This window comes from Chaetura pelagica, unplaced genomic scaffold, assembly GCF_000747805.2.
Source record: "Chaetura pelagica isolate M959 unplaced genomic scaffold, ChaPel_1.0 scaffold490, whole genome shotgun sequence".
Taxonomy (NCBI): domain Eukaryota; kingdom Metazoa; phylum Chordata; class Aves; order Apodiformes; family Apodidae; genus Chaetura; species Chaetura pelagica.
In genome coordinates, this window is record NW_009951936.1 from 398,707 (window position 1) to 415,391 (window position 16,685).

At 36.0% G+C, this 16,685-nt stretch overlaps 1 protein-coding gene across 1 annotated transcript in view; it reads left to right on the plus strand.

The window, feature by feature from the left end:
* STXBP5L (syntaxin binding protein 5-like) overlaps window positions 1-16,685 on the plus strand; it is a 183,340-nt gene that overhangs the window by 52,985 nt on the left and 113,670 nt on the right. The window contains 2 exon segments of the mRNA XM_009996442.1: window positions 11,910-11,991; window positions 13,563-13,663. Coding sequence (XP_009994744.1) covers window positions 11,910-11,991; window positions 13,563-13,663 — 183 coding nt within the window.

Consider the following 16,685-nt stretch of genomic DNA (forward strand, 5'->3'; position numbering starts at 1 on the left):
CTGAGCAGCAGATCCATGTGAGTTTTCACACAGGGAAAGAATAACCTTTGTTTCATTAGAACTTTTTTATTCTGAAGAAAAGAATAGTCAACTATTTTACTGAAACTCTGAAATAAACAGGAATTACAATTTGTTAGTGAAAGATAAATTACAACCTTTGCTATTTTAATAAGTAGTACTTTTTCAGTTACAAAACCACGAGTATTTTCTGTGATTATATGAATTACAAGATAACCCACATTTTAAAGTGCAAGTAACAATAGTAACAACCATGTAATATTTGTAACTAATTATTACTGCAGTCCAAACTATAAAAGATCACAACAGATACATAGCAACAGCCATCCAGTGTATTTTCTATTTTTACGCATCTTTTACAATTTTTTGAAAATTCAAGATTATTTTGCTAAGTTTTACTACCATGTTTATGTAACATACTGTGTATAGTTTTCATGTGTCAGACCTCGTTCTACTGATTTTGGGTTCCTCACAGATACTTCAAAGGGAATCTGGCCACAAGTCATTTGTAACTGAAAACTAGAGGTTCTAACATATATACTCATCATACACACATATGTGTATGTATGTATTTTATTTATGTGTGTGTGTAGATATATGTAAGCTCCAGTGACCAATATTGATCTGCATATAGAATAAGACAGGTGGTAGACAGGCTGAAAACTACTGTGTATGTAAGAACAATTGAAATACGTAGTTACCTGTAGAATTTGATGAAATCTCTTGTTTTACCTTCATATACATAATTTGTGAAGGGTAGAGAAGAACTTTCTGAAAAATACTCAGCCAGTTGAAAATGAAACCTCAAAATGTGGAGGTTAGGAAAAAGTTCTAGTTTTTAGTAATACAAAATACCTTTCTGAGTTTATTCAATAAAGATATTTAGAAGTATGTTAACAATGTATAGCATGCTTTTATGCATATTTGTATATCCCTAATATTGTAGTGATGGAACAATGTACAGTTGACTGCAGAGCTTTACTGCATCACTTGGGTTAAAGCCAACCAAAAATCATGGATTGCTATACATTTTTGTAAATAGGCTATTGATCATCAGAATGGTGCGATACCATCCAAGTATCATGTGACAACAAAAGGAATGGTTGGAAAGACTTATTGTATGACATTCCATATGCTTCCCCAAGTTTTTTCCAGGTCCCAGATAACAAAAATGTGAACTTCTAAGAAGTCCTGCACGTATTTTGTGTAACAGGAAGTGTGGAGTCCCCCACAGGTATAGACACACATGATGTATGAGATAAGTATATGCAGCCAACAGGCACAGTATGGGCATAGGGGGATAGTGTGGTCTTCCTGCTGTGGGAGCACGTTAATCATTGACAAACTTGCCAAGAACAGTGTAGGTTAATTCTGTTCCCCACATAACTTCTATTAATGACAGCTTCTATTTAGTGTGAAAAATGTGCTGAAACCCTGTTCAAGAGAAATAGGCTTATGAAGACTTCATCTGTTTAAGCAGGTCAGAATTTGGAGCAGATTTTTTGTCCCAAAAGTGTCTTTTGCTTCCCTTTTATCGCTTAATGGGGAAAGTACTGACTGACAGCAACACAGCAGTGTCTTGTAGCATTAGGCAGGTCACCTAGCTGCACTAGGTGGTAAAGTGCATGTGGACTTGCAGTGCTTGGAACTGTACCATTCCCAAACTATTCAGCTCAAATTTTAGAGCGTGGTGGGAGCACAGTTCAACAGAGGCCTCTTGGAGTGAACTACCAATGTCACAGGTCTCCAGGCTTGCTGTTCTGTTGCACCAGAAATGTCTAAGATATTTCTTTTTTATTCCTAAGCCAACAGATGTAATTCTAACCAATGCCATTACTTTTGCTTGCTTGGTTGTGTTTTGATAAATGGTTGTATTGAACAGCTGAAGGAGAGGTCTTCCATTTAACTTGTGGTGGTTCCGTCTACTTTCCTTGTTGGCAGGATCACTAGTAAGATGATTGTGCCCCTGGTAAACTGCTGAGTCCTCTGATGAAGTTTCCAGCTGCAGGTGGGGGAATAGTTTGGAGTAGGAGAGAGCACTCCCAGGAGCTTGGTCTATCACTGGCTCTTGTAGAAGACAAAGAAGAGTTATTTTTTAGATGCTAAAGAGGGACTGTATAGGGTTAATGTGCCTAGCTTGCAGGTGTGCAGTGTGGAGGTTTATTCTCATTAACTTGTATTTGCATCTATCTCATTTCCATCTGGTCTGAGTTTTCTTCCTTTCCCTTGTTTTGGTTTGTGCCCTGAGAAGAGCTAATGTCAGCAATTCTGAGCCCTTGGGGAGGTCTGGAAGTTGCCCGCTTTGGAGGAAAGGACTAAGTGGTTCTGCTGTATTGTGTGATCATGGTGGGGCCAAGGGGCAATGCTTTTCCTGTGTTCAGGATGGGAGATTTGCAGGAAGAGCAGAGGCAAGACTATGTTGTGTTCTCTCCCTCTACTCTGGAGAAATGTCTGAAGCAGTGTTTTGTACTTTCCACAAGTAAACCTTCATTTTTTGCAGTCTTAGGGTAGCTTTGCATGATTTAATATATTTCCTGTTCCCCAGTCTTCTTGCTAAAGGCAAATGTGGCCTGGAGGATCAGAAGAACTCCTGCTCTTCCATACCTTTTATGGTTACAAAATCATCTTTAAGCTTGTCTTGAGTTCCCTACAGTTTCAGACTTTTAGACAAATTAGTCTCTTCGTCTAGTGGTATTTGTCACAAAGAAGAGTCTTCACAGGTTGTGTCAAATTCTGCTTCACTGACCTTTTTATTATGCATACCTGGAAAAGATTCTGTTTCAGAATCTGTATGAAACATCAGAGCTTTGAGGACTAATTTAAGTCTAAGGTGACAAGCTTGCCTGCCTGTGTCATTTAAAATGTATTTTTTCATAAGTTATTACAAGGGCTAGTTATTGGGTTCAGAGTGTTTTACTCTGAAAATGATATCTATCTGAAAATGATATATTCTGATCACCATGCTCCTTCCTTCCTGCCTTCCCTCATTCCCTCCTTTTTATTATTTAAATAAAGCAGCTAAAAAAAGTTTTCCAGTTTCTTCTGGATGCTTTGTTTGTGCTGGTCAACAAGAGTGCACAAGAGTAGCCCATAATTTAGAAAAGTCTGCCAGTCTTTTAAGTCACAAGTTGTTTTAGAAGCTATGGCTGGGCAGAGGAGGAAGAGACAGCAAAATAATTAACATTGAGAAATCTGTTACTTGGCAGAAATATTCCCAAAGTGTCCTAAAAATTTATCTGGCAGTCTTTCTCTCCCTGCTGCACAATAGAAGAAACTTTGATTATCCCAGCTAGATGCAGACCATTACTTTCCTGGAAGCCTTCTGGGTTAGGTAGCACACAATTCTGGTTATAGGTGACAGCCCAAACCACCCTCTAGTGCTTTTAGGAGTAGCAGAAGCTGTGGTTTACACACTGAAGACTTCATACCTGCCACACTATGTCACAGCTCAGTTTAATTTTTACACTAAAAGTAGGTGCAAAAAGTAAGAGTTTGTATTTTTTCTGATCCAATTCTGATATGATAATCCTCTCAATTTATGATTCCTTACCTTAAAATATGTTATTATTTAGAGAATTTGGTAATTGTCTTACCAACACGAATGTGTTTTGTTGGTGCTGAAGTTTAGCAGTGGACTGCTACATTGCCAGTTTAATTCTGCACTGGTGCTTGAGGTATTTCTAAAAATACACAAATTACCAATCTGTGACATCTCAATAAGGGCTATGTATCCAGAAGGCAGTGCCTATTAGGGAAGTTTTCACTGCTTTCTCTCTCTTTTGCTTTCCTTGTCTTTTTGTTTTTGTGAATGTGAAAGACAACTGTAGAATCTTGATAGATTTACAGAGGAGCTACAAAAATGATTTGGCTGGAAGAAGTGTGCTATAATGAGAGACTTGAGATTCTCAGTCTGATCTAGTTTATTAAAAAAAGGACTAAATGATGGTTTTACTGCTTTGTACGTGTCCTTTTGCAGGAATAAAATTACTACTTAAAAGGTTTCTAAGCTAACAGAGAAATGTATTAGTAGCTTGAAATTGAAGTCTGAAAAAATGTCAATATGTGAAGTTAGCCTTTGAAATTAATTACCAAGGAAAGACACAGAGTCTTCATTTATTGACATCTCACACTTTATTTCCTTTTGTAAGACAGGCTTCTGTTAAAACAGTGTTTTCTTTCTTGGGGTAATAAAAGAGGTCAGACTAGATGTTTTCATGCTCCAACAATTCAGAAAATTTGCTTTTTCTCCATTAACTATCAGAGAATTTTAGTCCTAAAAATTTAGTATCAGCCAGAGTAAATTTTTATTATTATTATTACTTTGTCTAATGTTGTGAGTTTTTCCTTACATTTTGTTTTAATACTAAGCCAGCAATTCTAGTATGATGTAAAATTAGAGCTGGAAACTGAGATAGCTAATGATGAAAAGATGTTAGAGTAAGAGCTTTGGTTAGACAATAATTGACTACTCATACCTTTTATAATAACATGACATATTACATAATGTTCTGAAATAAATTCAGCAGTAGAAAAAGTGAGAGAATCCTGGAAAACTAAGTACAAATCTGGTTGAAATTTCATAATCTGTATTGAAAAAAAAATGTCAAAACATACCTACATTAATGCAGGATACTTTGACATGCAAAGTGCCTTGGTGCAGAGCTTGGAATTTGGAATATCTGACTCAAACAAAGGAAGAGCTATCCTGATTTATGTTTTGCCACCTGCATTTCTACCAGGCCTTTGCTAGTAAACAATTACAGTAGCTGTGCTCTTCACTGTTTTCTTCATGTGAATAATTTCTTACCTTCAGCAGACTGAAGGGAAGGGTGCATGGAGATGTGTGTGTGTGTGTACGTATGTTTGTATATATTCATTTGGAGAGCTGATAGATGCTTGAGCTTCAAGTGTTGGAAGTCTCCTGCTCATTTTGGAAAACTCCTTATTGCTTCTACTTCAACTTAACTGGGAATAAGACAACAGTGTGCCTAGCAAAGCTCATCTTAAAACTCCATAATTGCTCCTGAAACACAGAACTGTAGGTGTGTGGGACTCATGGCTGTGAAGTACCTGGCATAAAAAATTACTGAAAGTTTATGAGGACAACTGTTAATTATTCCAACACCAGTGAACGAAGAGGTTTTTTCTTCCCCATGTCTGTATTAACCAAAATAGATAGTGAAATTCCTTCAGATAACAAAGGAACATAACTTAATCTGTTCTCATCTTCTGCAGACTACACAATTAGCCATAGCACTTTCATCATCTTATAGTCTGGTAGTTGGGGCTGGAAGTAGCATTTGGTAAAACATGCAGTCTTGTTTTAAAGTTTTCCTGTAATGGCTAATTGCTGTCTCTGTTTAAAAGAGAACGTGCAATGTGTATTCTCAAGCTCTGTCATGACATGGATGAAGATTTAATGTTGCTTTAGTTATATAACTTTTCCATAGCAACTAGAAGAGGAATTAATATTTGGGGAAATGTCTTTATTTTTAGATACACGTAGTTTGACAGGTTTTTGACCTTTTTAAAGAAGTCTTATTATGTGATCACTTTTCATTCTCTCTTCCATTGTCATCAGTTGTTCTTCATAACTGGCAGATATGAAGAAAATAATTACCTTGTGATCTCTGTTACAAATTGCTGAAAATTCAACAGCCACTTAAAGAAATCTGGGATGTAGAAAAATATGAGAAATCCTAAGTTTTGACCTTATATAGAGTTTATTGAGATAGTCTTTCATTTTTTTGCTTGAAGAGCACAATCAAAACTTCATAAGACCTTCTCTAAACCTTGTAGATTGTACAAGCAGGGATAGCAAAAGTACTAGCATAACATTCACACTAAACTTAAAATTGCAGCGGGTTTTAGTATAACATCACTGTAGATTGTTGCGTTTGTTATCAGTAACTGCACAAGTGGTAACCTGCATGTGATAAGTGTGTTTTGGGTGTAGAGATAAATACAGAAAAAATACTTTGTTAAATATTAGTATCTGAAGGCTGAGGAATAAGCAGTTGGAAATGGCTGAGGTGAAGCTACCTGTATGATTTCTTTTGTGAGAGAGAATATGTTAGACAACCATCTGCGCCCAGTGCATACAGATGGCTAGCAAATGGTATAATTTGCACAATCCTCCTGAAAGGCAGTGAGTTGAATAAAATGCAGTTGGATTATCAGTTTTTTAATCTATATCTCTACTTGCTGTTGTGCAGACTCTTTATTTTGTTGAGGTGTCTTTCTGGCTTTAGGATGTTCCAAAAGACACAGACGCCTCATTTATGGCTCAGTTTAGTTTCCCATAAACTTCAGTGTACATTAGGACAAGAGTATTATTCTCTCTCAGCTTATTCTCTCTGTAGCTTTTAACCATGTGTATTTGGAAACAAGCTCTACCAATATGCTCTTCTTTCTAGTCCCATATTTGTCATGCCTTGGACTAAACTTATCTCTGCATTTTAAAATTTCTCTGAAACAACAGCCCCTGGGAATGTAATCCATACACTCTTCACTCACTCCTGCAGATTTCAGTTTTCACTTGTTGCCTTTGTTGCCTTTATCTGTATGTGTCAGTGACCTTGCTGAGGTTTATGATGACCTGGAAAAAAAGAGAAAGCCTGCTGTAAATGCAGACTTAAAGTTGTGGCTTACTACTGCAAGTACAACCTCAACATACAAAGCTTTCAGAGTGGTTGCCTGGCTATGTGGAGCTTTTATGGAATAGCAAGTAAATGGCTCCTTTTTAGAGGTCAATTTAGAGCTGGATGGTTTCTGTTAAACTTTCTATATAGATATATGCAAGTATGCATATTCAAATGGAAATTGAAAAATATTTATATTCAAAAAATTGAATATGAAATTAATAACCTGAATGTTATTTGTGAAATATTGCTAGAGGCATTGCCTCTGAGTATCTCCTCATTATCTGCTATTTCAGGTAGAGGGCTGATGGAGTCCAATCACATGGTGGTTGTATTTGTATTCTGTTTCTGGAGCAGATGATTCCCAAAATGTCAAAGATCTTGGAAGGCAGTCTCACAAATAGATTAAAATATTTGGCCCTGTTAGTGTTTGTAATGCTTGTGGTATCTGCAGATATTTTGGGAAATAAATTACCTTCTAAATTCATAGGAATAAAAAAAAATGTGAATAGTGTTGATATGAATTTGCATTTACTTGAATAAATTGCCATATGTTTCATAGCATTCATTCAACTGTCCAACTGTAATCTATATATAGAGACTTGCCAGTAAATACAAGCTCTCTGTTAGATCTTTCACCTGGAAGAAATCAAAGTTGCTGAAATACAGTTTTTCAGCCTATATATTTCTTCATGGATATAATTATTATGTTTTGACAAAATCCATCCTGTGACACAGATATAACTGACAGACCTTCTGGCTGGTATAGTTGCCTAGTGGTGTGGTTGAATCCTTCAACCATTCTATTACTTGTTAATCAGTTAAACACATGGGTGCTTTTCAAACTGATAAATCACTCAACTCCATGGAATAGGTCTTCTGCAAGAAAGATCTGTCCTATATTCAAGTTACATGCTAACCAATTTTACAGTTGATTTATATAATGGAGTAACACCAGCCCACAAGCATCTGCTCTTAGGGTGCTGCATATTCCTACTCAAACATGTACCTGTCAGTGCCATTCAGATGACAGGACTCCTTCAAGCAGCCATGCTACTTCTGCAGCACCCCACAATTCCCAAATCCTTTAAAGGAGAGGCTATACATAGCCCATTTCTGTATCTCTTTTAACAGAGAGATGGATGTGAAACCATGGTTTCTGCTTAATAATTATAATGCCCTTCTTTACATAGATTGCTCTTAGTCACGGAAGAAATTAGTTAAACATTTAAAAAAATATGAGTTGCTTATTGAAATAGCTTGGTGTTGTTTTCCTCTGCAAAAGAGTTTTGGTTTTGAAAGAGGTGCCTATGTAATTGAACAGTTTTTACTTGACAGAGGGTATTCGTTAGCTGCTTAGCATGCCTCAGCAGGAGATTCTTTATGATACCATGTCTTCAGTTGTTCTGCCTTGCAAGGAGAAACAAATCAGACTACAGTCATTGTTACTGCAAAAAAATTTAATCTGACACTACTGAAGAATCACTCATATTAATGAAGAAAAGCATGTCTTACCTCTGGACATTCTGATGCTAAGAAGTTAAATACCTGCTGCACGTAACACTGGTCTCAGTTCTAAAGTATTTGCACTTTTGGTTCTCAGCAAACACAGCAGGATTCGATTAGTATTAACCTCTGAGAAGAATGAGAGACATCAGATATAATAAGAATGAGTCATCAGAAAAAAGTCGTGGGATATTTAGAAAGTTTGGTGATAGATCATGCTTTTGAGAGGCTTTGCCCATTGAGAACTCTCCTATGTATTTAGTCATTCACTGGCAACTTTGGTTCCCATAAAACATATCCACCTATGCACGTGCTCTGACATCAGGCATTTGAGATACAGTAAGTATGGATGAGAAGATCATGTATACACTAACTGATCTTTATACCAAACATATACTTGACCAAACATATTTGGAGGGAAAATCTAAGTCAGGTTTGTAATATTGGGAAATTGACATTTTCTTCAACTTGTGGTGCAATGGTCCAAGACATGAAAGTGTGTATTCTTTGTCAATAATGTATTGAGCTATCATGGAACGTTTTGCAAGGGCATGTGGTGATAGCACGAGGCATAATGGTTTTAAGCTGGAAGAGGGGAGATTTTGGTTAGACATTGGGAAGAAATTCTTCACTGTGGGGGTAGTGAAACACTGGAACAGGTTGCCCAGGGAGGTTGTGAATGCCTCATCCCTGGAGGTGTTCAAGGCCAGGTTGGATGGGGCTCTGAACAACCTGGTCTAGTGGGAGATGTCCCTGCCCATGCAGGAGTGTTGGAGCTGGATGATCTTTAAGGTCCGTTCCAAACCAAACCATTCTATGATTCTATGGAAACATGCATCTTGAAAATGGAATTCAGACATACTTAAAATCAGGCATCCTAACAACTGGTTTCTTTTTTTTAATTATTATTATTTTTCTCCAAAATAAATGTAGGGTTTGGAGTAACAGAATGTTGAAATACTCTATGAAAAACTGTTGCATGGCAGTGAATATAGAACAAAATATCCTATTTCACACACAGAGATCTTAAAACCAGGACTGTTTTTTTTTACTTTTCTCTTTTACAATGTTATTGCTGTCACACTTTCACTGCATGATGCACATAATTTTGATTCCACTGTTTTCTCTCTAGATCCAAACAGCCATCCAGGCTCAGTTTTAATCTTTTTACCATTTAACGTATAAATTAGGGTAATTTGGCATGTCTGTGAAGGCCCCTGGGAGATCAAACATATATTTGGCTTTTATCATTGAAAATCATGTCTACTTTGAGGTATTGAGATGTATCTGTATTAGTCCTCTCTTTTAATATCTCCAGAGATATTCTTGTCTCCCTGATAGCAGGGTCATTATTTAATAACAAGGCAAAAGTAAAAGAATAAATTTGGCCCAAAGCCTGTCCTTTAGCTACTTCTGCTGTGTGTCTTGGTAGAGTATGCTGCTATGAAAAGATGTGATGAGGTAAGGCTTTACACCTCCATGCTTGGCAGCAAAGCACAGAATTTGCAGAAGATGGGTTAAGTGCCAAGAAAATGTACAAAGTCATCATATCTCTTCAGCTTCTGCTGCTGGAAGAACCTCGCCGCAGCTCCCAAAATGTTTGAAAACCACCATCAGTCAGTGATAATTCTGCTACTTAAGCACAAGCCCTTGCTTCAGGGCAACTGGCCAGAGTGAAGCAGGCAGCACAATTTCTCTCTTATTTTAGTAATCTGTGAAGTGTTTCAGGGTGAACATTTATGCAAATAAATGCAAATTATTGGAGAATTCCTTGTCTGTTTGGGACGCAATGAATGAAATAAGCTACTTCATTAGGGTGTTCCCTGGAAAACTGACATACGATACTGATACTGAAGGGTGATGGCTGCTTAGCCAGGGCAAGAGCAGTGTAATTGTCTTTAAGGACAATCATAAGCTAGTGCTATGTATTTATGCTGAATATAAAGCTCAAGTCAAAGGGAAAACACTTATCTGTTAAAACTTCCACTCAGTTTTAAATCCCCTGTGGGTCTGTTGGTTACTTGATTGGCTGGTTGGTTTTGGCAGTAAACTTGCTTCTTTTCTCCTTGCAACAAGTAGTAGGGAACAGTATATATAAAAAAAGAGTACCACAGAACAGCCATTCAAAGTGGAGCAAAATATTATCATCAACCCTTAAAATGTATCCTAGGCTACCGTATATCTTTATTGTCCACTTTAAATAGGTTGTTGAAATGATGCACAGTTTTTTATTATTTTATCAGTTCCAATCGTGTGTAGGATGACAGTTTGGGAAAAAGTGGCAAATAGAGTTACTTGGTTTGTTGGGTTTTTTCTCTGCCTTGCTGTCCTATAGTGTAGTTTTAATGCTTTATATACAGCTTTTCATTTTTAGGTACCAGTGCACTGAGATCACTGTCAAAGGAAATATTATATTCATGTGTAAAACACTGTCTCCAGCTTATAAATAGGGAAATTAAGGTGCAAGGATGAAAAGATCCTTTTTTTTTCCCCTCACGGTTATCCAGTTGACAAGTTGGCAAAGTCAGGAATAGAGTTCAGGTCTCTCAAGGTCAGTGCTCTCCATCAGACTGCTTGTTTAGCAATTGTACCAGTAATTACTTAATAATTTGAAGTCTTAACCTTTGAATTTGCTAATGTATGGACTTGACTTCCATGAGGCCAGTTTTAGAACAGTTTACTACAAGTCTTTTCACCTATGGAAAAGGAAGTAAAGATTCTCTGATATCTGCAGAAGAAGTGGAAAGTTGGCATTTTTGTACAGGATTTTACAATATGCTAAAATGATAATTTACAACAAGTAGATAGGGCTTTATGTTGTAAAATCTTGTTTCTGATGATAATCCTGTTTTGAGTACATATGGAAGTGTTCGATCCATTTCTGTTAATAATATATTTCATACTCCCTCTCTTCCTGTGTTTTACTTATTTTCTTCTGTAATTCTGGAACAGCAGTTTGTTGTTAAAGTCTCTGACTCAGATGGCAAAGGACATCATCTGAGTTAGAGAGATGGCAATTCAGCATGCAGATAACACACAAAAAGCTACACTCATAATGTATCTGGACAAGATACTGCTGCAAAGCAGTGGGTTGATGTTGATTCCAGGCAGACTAGCTGGTTAGCCAGAAGCAGTGTAACTGATTTCAGTCAGACTGGGGACTGGACTAGTTCATATCTAGACATGGGTAAGTCTGCATGGCTCTGCATTGTACTTAACGTTGATGAGACAGAGACCAATAGTTACATGTGAGCTTTTATATAAGTGTGAAATGACTCACTGAAAAAAAAAAAGACATTTTCTCAGATTTAAAAAAGAAAGCCTGTTACAGAACTGTATTACTGATCTTAGTCCTGAATTATTAATTTTATAGTGTTTGGATAATCACAAAAATCTGATACATTCATGTGTTATATGAACCGATAATGTATAAAAAGAAATTTAAAATGCATCCTGCTGATTTTTCTTATTAATTCATGTACTTTATTTCATAGGCAAAAAAACCCAACCAAACAGGCAAGAACAGATCACTCACAGTTGCACATGTTTTAGCCTGATGTTGTTGGTACTTTAATTAGAACAGTGGAAAGTCAGCATGAATTCTCTGGTTTTACAGAAAGCAAGAGGAATTGAGGTTAATTAAAGGTTAATTAGAGTTTAATTGGTAGTTTGGGTTTTTTGTTTGTTTTTTTCCTCTTCTGGTGATAACAGAAATGTAAGAATCCTTGACTTTGATGGCAACAGACTGGGGAGACCTGGTGTTGATTGCTACTGCCAACATGAAAGTGGTGCTGCAGTCCTGCAGCTCCAGTTCTTAATCAATGAGGTAAGGACATACTTACTCAGATTCTCCTGTATAAATTTAGTTGAATAAGTCAATTCCTGTATTGTAATCGAGTGATATAAATTTTCACATTGACAAAATGTGCCAAGAAGTGCCTTTTAGAAGACTATTTATGGGGCTGCATGCAGGGAAAAGTATTACCTTCATATACATCAGTAAAAAGTACTGAACAAAAGGCAGTCAATATATGAATGTGTGCAAGTAGATGTAAAATCCATTAAATTACTAAATATGCTGCACAGTCCTGTTTCAAATAGAAATTAGTAAAGGAGCTAAATCATTCTATGGAAAGATATTGATGGCTTTTAGCTGAGAGCTCAATAGTTGGGCATATGCTACCGCTTGAAGCAGGGAAAAGCAGTTGCAGGCATCATCAATCAAACCAGCCTGCTTAGTCTTTGTAAATAGGTTGTCAAAATCAAGCTTTAACAACATAAAGAAACAGTGACGGATTATAGCTGGCTCTGTGCAGACAATCTCTGGACATAGTAATAGACAAGACTTTCTGGAGCATATAAACCTGTTTGCTTTTTTCTAGAGCCTCTTAACTTGGCCAAATTATAAGCTAGCTGTAATTCAGTTCTAATTACTTTTCTCCCAACACTTTTGACAGTTTTGAGACCTCTTTCTAAGCATGGAGATCTTAGAACTCCTCAAGGAAAAACTTTCAGTTTTTAATTCTTTCAAACGTGGGACATTTATTTTTTCTACACCTGTTTGGAGAAAGTACCTGAACCGCAGAAACCAAGGAGGGAGAATTGAAATGTTAGAACCAATCAGTCCAGTGGAATTCTTCAGGGGAAGGCAGGGATGAAAACAAGGTTTGAATCAGTAATCTTGCTTTTCATTAGCTGACCAGCAGAACCCCTAGTACGTAGGATTAGTTTTATTTTTGTGGTGGAGATGCTCTCTGACACTGATCCAAACACTATGGGAGGTGAGAATTAAAGCATAGATAACACTGTATTAGAGGAATCTCATGTTCATAAATGTAATTGGCATATGTCAACATAGAAAATAATAGTTGCTAGGATTAGGAAAGAAATCCAAGATGCAAAAAGAGAAGTTTATCCATCAGTTGTAGTTGGTATTAACTGGTCTTTCAGTTTCATCCTTGCCCTTTCTTAGAATAAGGCATTGCCTTCTGTTCTGGCAGCATCTACTTCCTCTCCGCCATAGTAACAGACCTTATCAGAGGTGTAAATTTAGTAAATCACTGCAGCAGCAGCAGAGAGCTTACTCTGCAGTTCATATTCTTATGGCATCACTGTTCCATGGTGAGGAGAAAGACAGTAGGAAGGAGGTAGAAAACGTTCACCTCAAGCTGTCCAGACACATAAAAGTCTAGACCTTGGAAAGTGTCTATTGTTGGTCCACCAGAAGCAGAACCAATTTTCCAAGTATTTTTGGGTAGATTTCTTTTTTTAGCAGAGAGCTTACTCTGCAGTTCATATTCTTAAACTGTGTCATAGTCTAGCAGTGAGGTTCACCTAAGAATAAGACAGAATCTGCAGAAAAGTAATAGGTTGTGCTGTATTTTCTTTCTGCCCTAGGGTGCTTTGGTCAGTGCATGTGCAGATGATGCGCTTCATTTGTGGAATCTCCGACAGAAACGACCAGCTATCCTACATTCTCTGAAATTTAACAGAGAAAGGTAAGACTACATGACACAAAATAAAAATTTAATTTAATAAAAACAAAAAATTACTTTCTAGGTTTTTAATAACACCTGCTTATTAATTTGCCTTTCTAAAGGAGGATGTAGTTTTGCTTTGAAACCTTTTCTTCCATTGTTTTGAGTTTTGTTTCATCAGAACACAAACTTCACTTCCTTCTTCTGCAGCCTTCTCAGAACTGGAAAAAAATTTGTCTTCTTTTTGTCAAAATGTTTTTCATTATACCTTCTATTTCTATGAACTGGTGTGCATAGTAGTGCGTTTATTTTTCTTAAGACCCGACACAAGCTCTCTGATCCTTTTGGCTGATTTGTTGTTCAGTACTAGCCCAAGTGCCTCAGCTGGCTGTTATCAGGGGAATAGTTATTTTCTCTGCCTTGAAAGAGTTTTATTTTTAAAAAAATCCTGGAAATTTAGAAGAAATAAATAATGAATTTGGCAAACTGGTAAATATCAAATGAATCAGAGACTAATTTTCTGAATTTTACTTTATCAATAACAAATTGTAGAAATCCCTATTGAAAATAGGTTAAAGGAGTGGTTCTAATGCTCAAACTCAAACAACAGCTGAGAACTCTAATCTCTATTTAGTCACCTAAGTAAAACCTGCTATGATATTATGGACCTTAATGCTACACTTTTATTAAGAAAAAGTTTCATGTTTCTATTAAAGAATTAAGTCAATAGTGAGAAGAACTATGTTTGGTGCATAAATGCAGCAGTTGTTTCGGGGTTTTTTTGTGTGAGCCCTTAAGCAATATAGTTGTTCTGTACTCCATCTTTGAGATGGATTTTTTTTAAATTTGAAAACATAAGTGTAATACATAATCAGGTTTTGACTGGAGGTTTAAGTGATATGATAATTCTCTTAGTACATACATTCAGCGGTTCTTGAGATGCAGAAACTTCCTTTAGATATTTATATTATGAAGTGGTGAAACTTCACAGGACTGTGAAGTAAATATTATGGAAATAGACTTTTCCTTGGTTGTTTACTATTGAAGTACATATCATGTTTGCACCTAGATGTCAGCTAGTTGCACATTTCGTTGTGGGAAGTACTATGTAATGATTTAGAAAATGTACATCCTGATTCCAAGGAGTTTATAACTTACAGCAAAATTATATCAAGTGGTTTGGGACTGCATGAGGGAAGTTGAAAAAGAAAAATTATGTGTATATTTCCTAGCTGCTTCTGGACAGTAAGTCACCATTTTATGTGTACTGAAATATTTCAGTCTTGGTATTCTCATCAGGCAGGCGCATTATCCACAATTTGCCATTGATAAATCTAATACATTGTAGAAGTCATTCCAGTGCATCTTCGTCTTGCTCTAGCTTAGTCTAGCAAAACATTTGTCAACACAACTTTGTTTTGCTTCCAACAATCTAAGACATTGGGCAAAATAGTTGAAAGCAAGTTATTTGGAATGCAGGAAAAATGTGCATACAACTAAATTTTGTGTAATTACATTTTTTAACTGAGGCTTAACAAGGATCTGAGGTTGTCATTATTTGCAATAAATGCATAGCTAGCTATATTGCCTTTTATAAAAATCTAGTAAATTATGATTAAAAAATACTCTTAGTTCTTTTATGGGTATTTAAAGTGACTAGTATAGTCACTACCATTTAAATAACTTCTGTTAGTACATCAAAGGTTATGAGGCAAATATCCTGGTACATTAGCACATAATAGTGTCAAAGAAGTAAGTCCAGTTTTAAATTTAAGAAGAGTTTTCAATAAGTATGAAGAAAGAACTTTGTAGGCAGTTCTTTTCTTCTCAGGGTTCTCTAGCACTGACATGCAGTTTTAGTTTTCTGTATTCAAGCACTTGATTCCACCATGAAATCTCTTCAATCTATTTATTTATTTATTTATTATCAAATAGATAAACTACTTTCCAGTCATCTAACTTTCAATTTTCTAAGCTTGGTTACACATTTATTATGTAAAGTTCAACATAAGCCACTAGGCAAGTAGCTAAAAAGTAGAGCTAAATCCCTCTTTAGCCCTCTCATTAATCTGTAACATTTCGCTGTATATATCCCTAACAGTTAAGCCTAAAAGAGAGCTTCCATTTTTTCCTGAGTATTTGTGTTGGAGCACAGAAGTTATGAATTACAGGATACTCAGAGAAACAGCAAAGAACAGTTGCCCTGGATGTAGGAAATGTTTTGCAAAATGGATATAAGGGGCATTTGGGAGGCTGATAAAGAAGTAAGATCAAAATTGATTGTCTTCAAGAAATTCAAAGGTATTTCTTCCAACAATTAATGTCATCTTTAGTGTTGGAACAGCTAAAAAATTTTTTTTAATTATTTAATTTTAGATTTAGGCAGCTTTTACAAAACCAAACACAAAATTATTCAGAAAAATTATTCACAAAATTTTACCTATGAAAATGGAGCAAGTGGCTGCTTCCAGTTTTCCTATTTGAATTTCTTTCTTGAAGATTTATAAATAATGTAATTTTATTCATGTGGCACCCTTGTCTCCTTGATATGCTCTTTTAGTTCTATTTTTCTTCTGAAAAACTGGCAGATTTACTTCATGAAATGATGCAATATTATGCACTTTTACTTAAAATTCTCATATTTTATCTGCTTGAGATGAGGAAGATAATTGCATTATTCCAAATTCTTGATTAGTTTTACTTCAGTTAATTAACTTTCATGTACAATGAGTTTATTCTGAATTTTTAAAATATTGATGCATGAACCCTACAGGTCTATCAGAGTCTATTAGACGGATGAATGCTACCTGAGGCTTTGGCTATTACCCTGTGCACCAGTCTTCATATTGTTGAACTGTTTAGTTTGCAATTTTCTTCTCTTTCTTGACATTTAAGATTGCAAGATAATATGCTGAATTATGCTCATAGCAGTGTTTATGTGTATGTTTATGCAACTACTTGAGTCAATTTTACCCAAGCGTATGCATATATTCCCTCCCACAGAAATCAAAAACATGTTTATTCTTTTCTTCAGGTGTGGGTA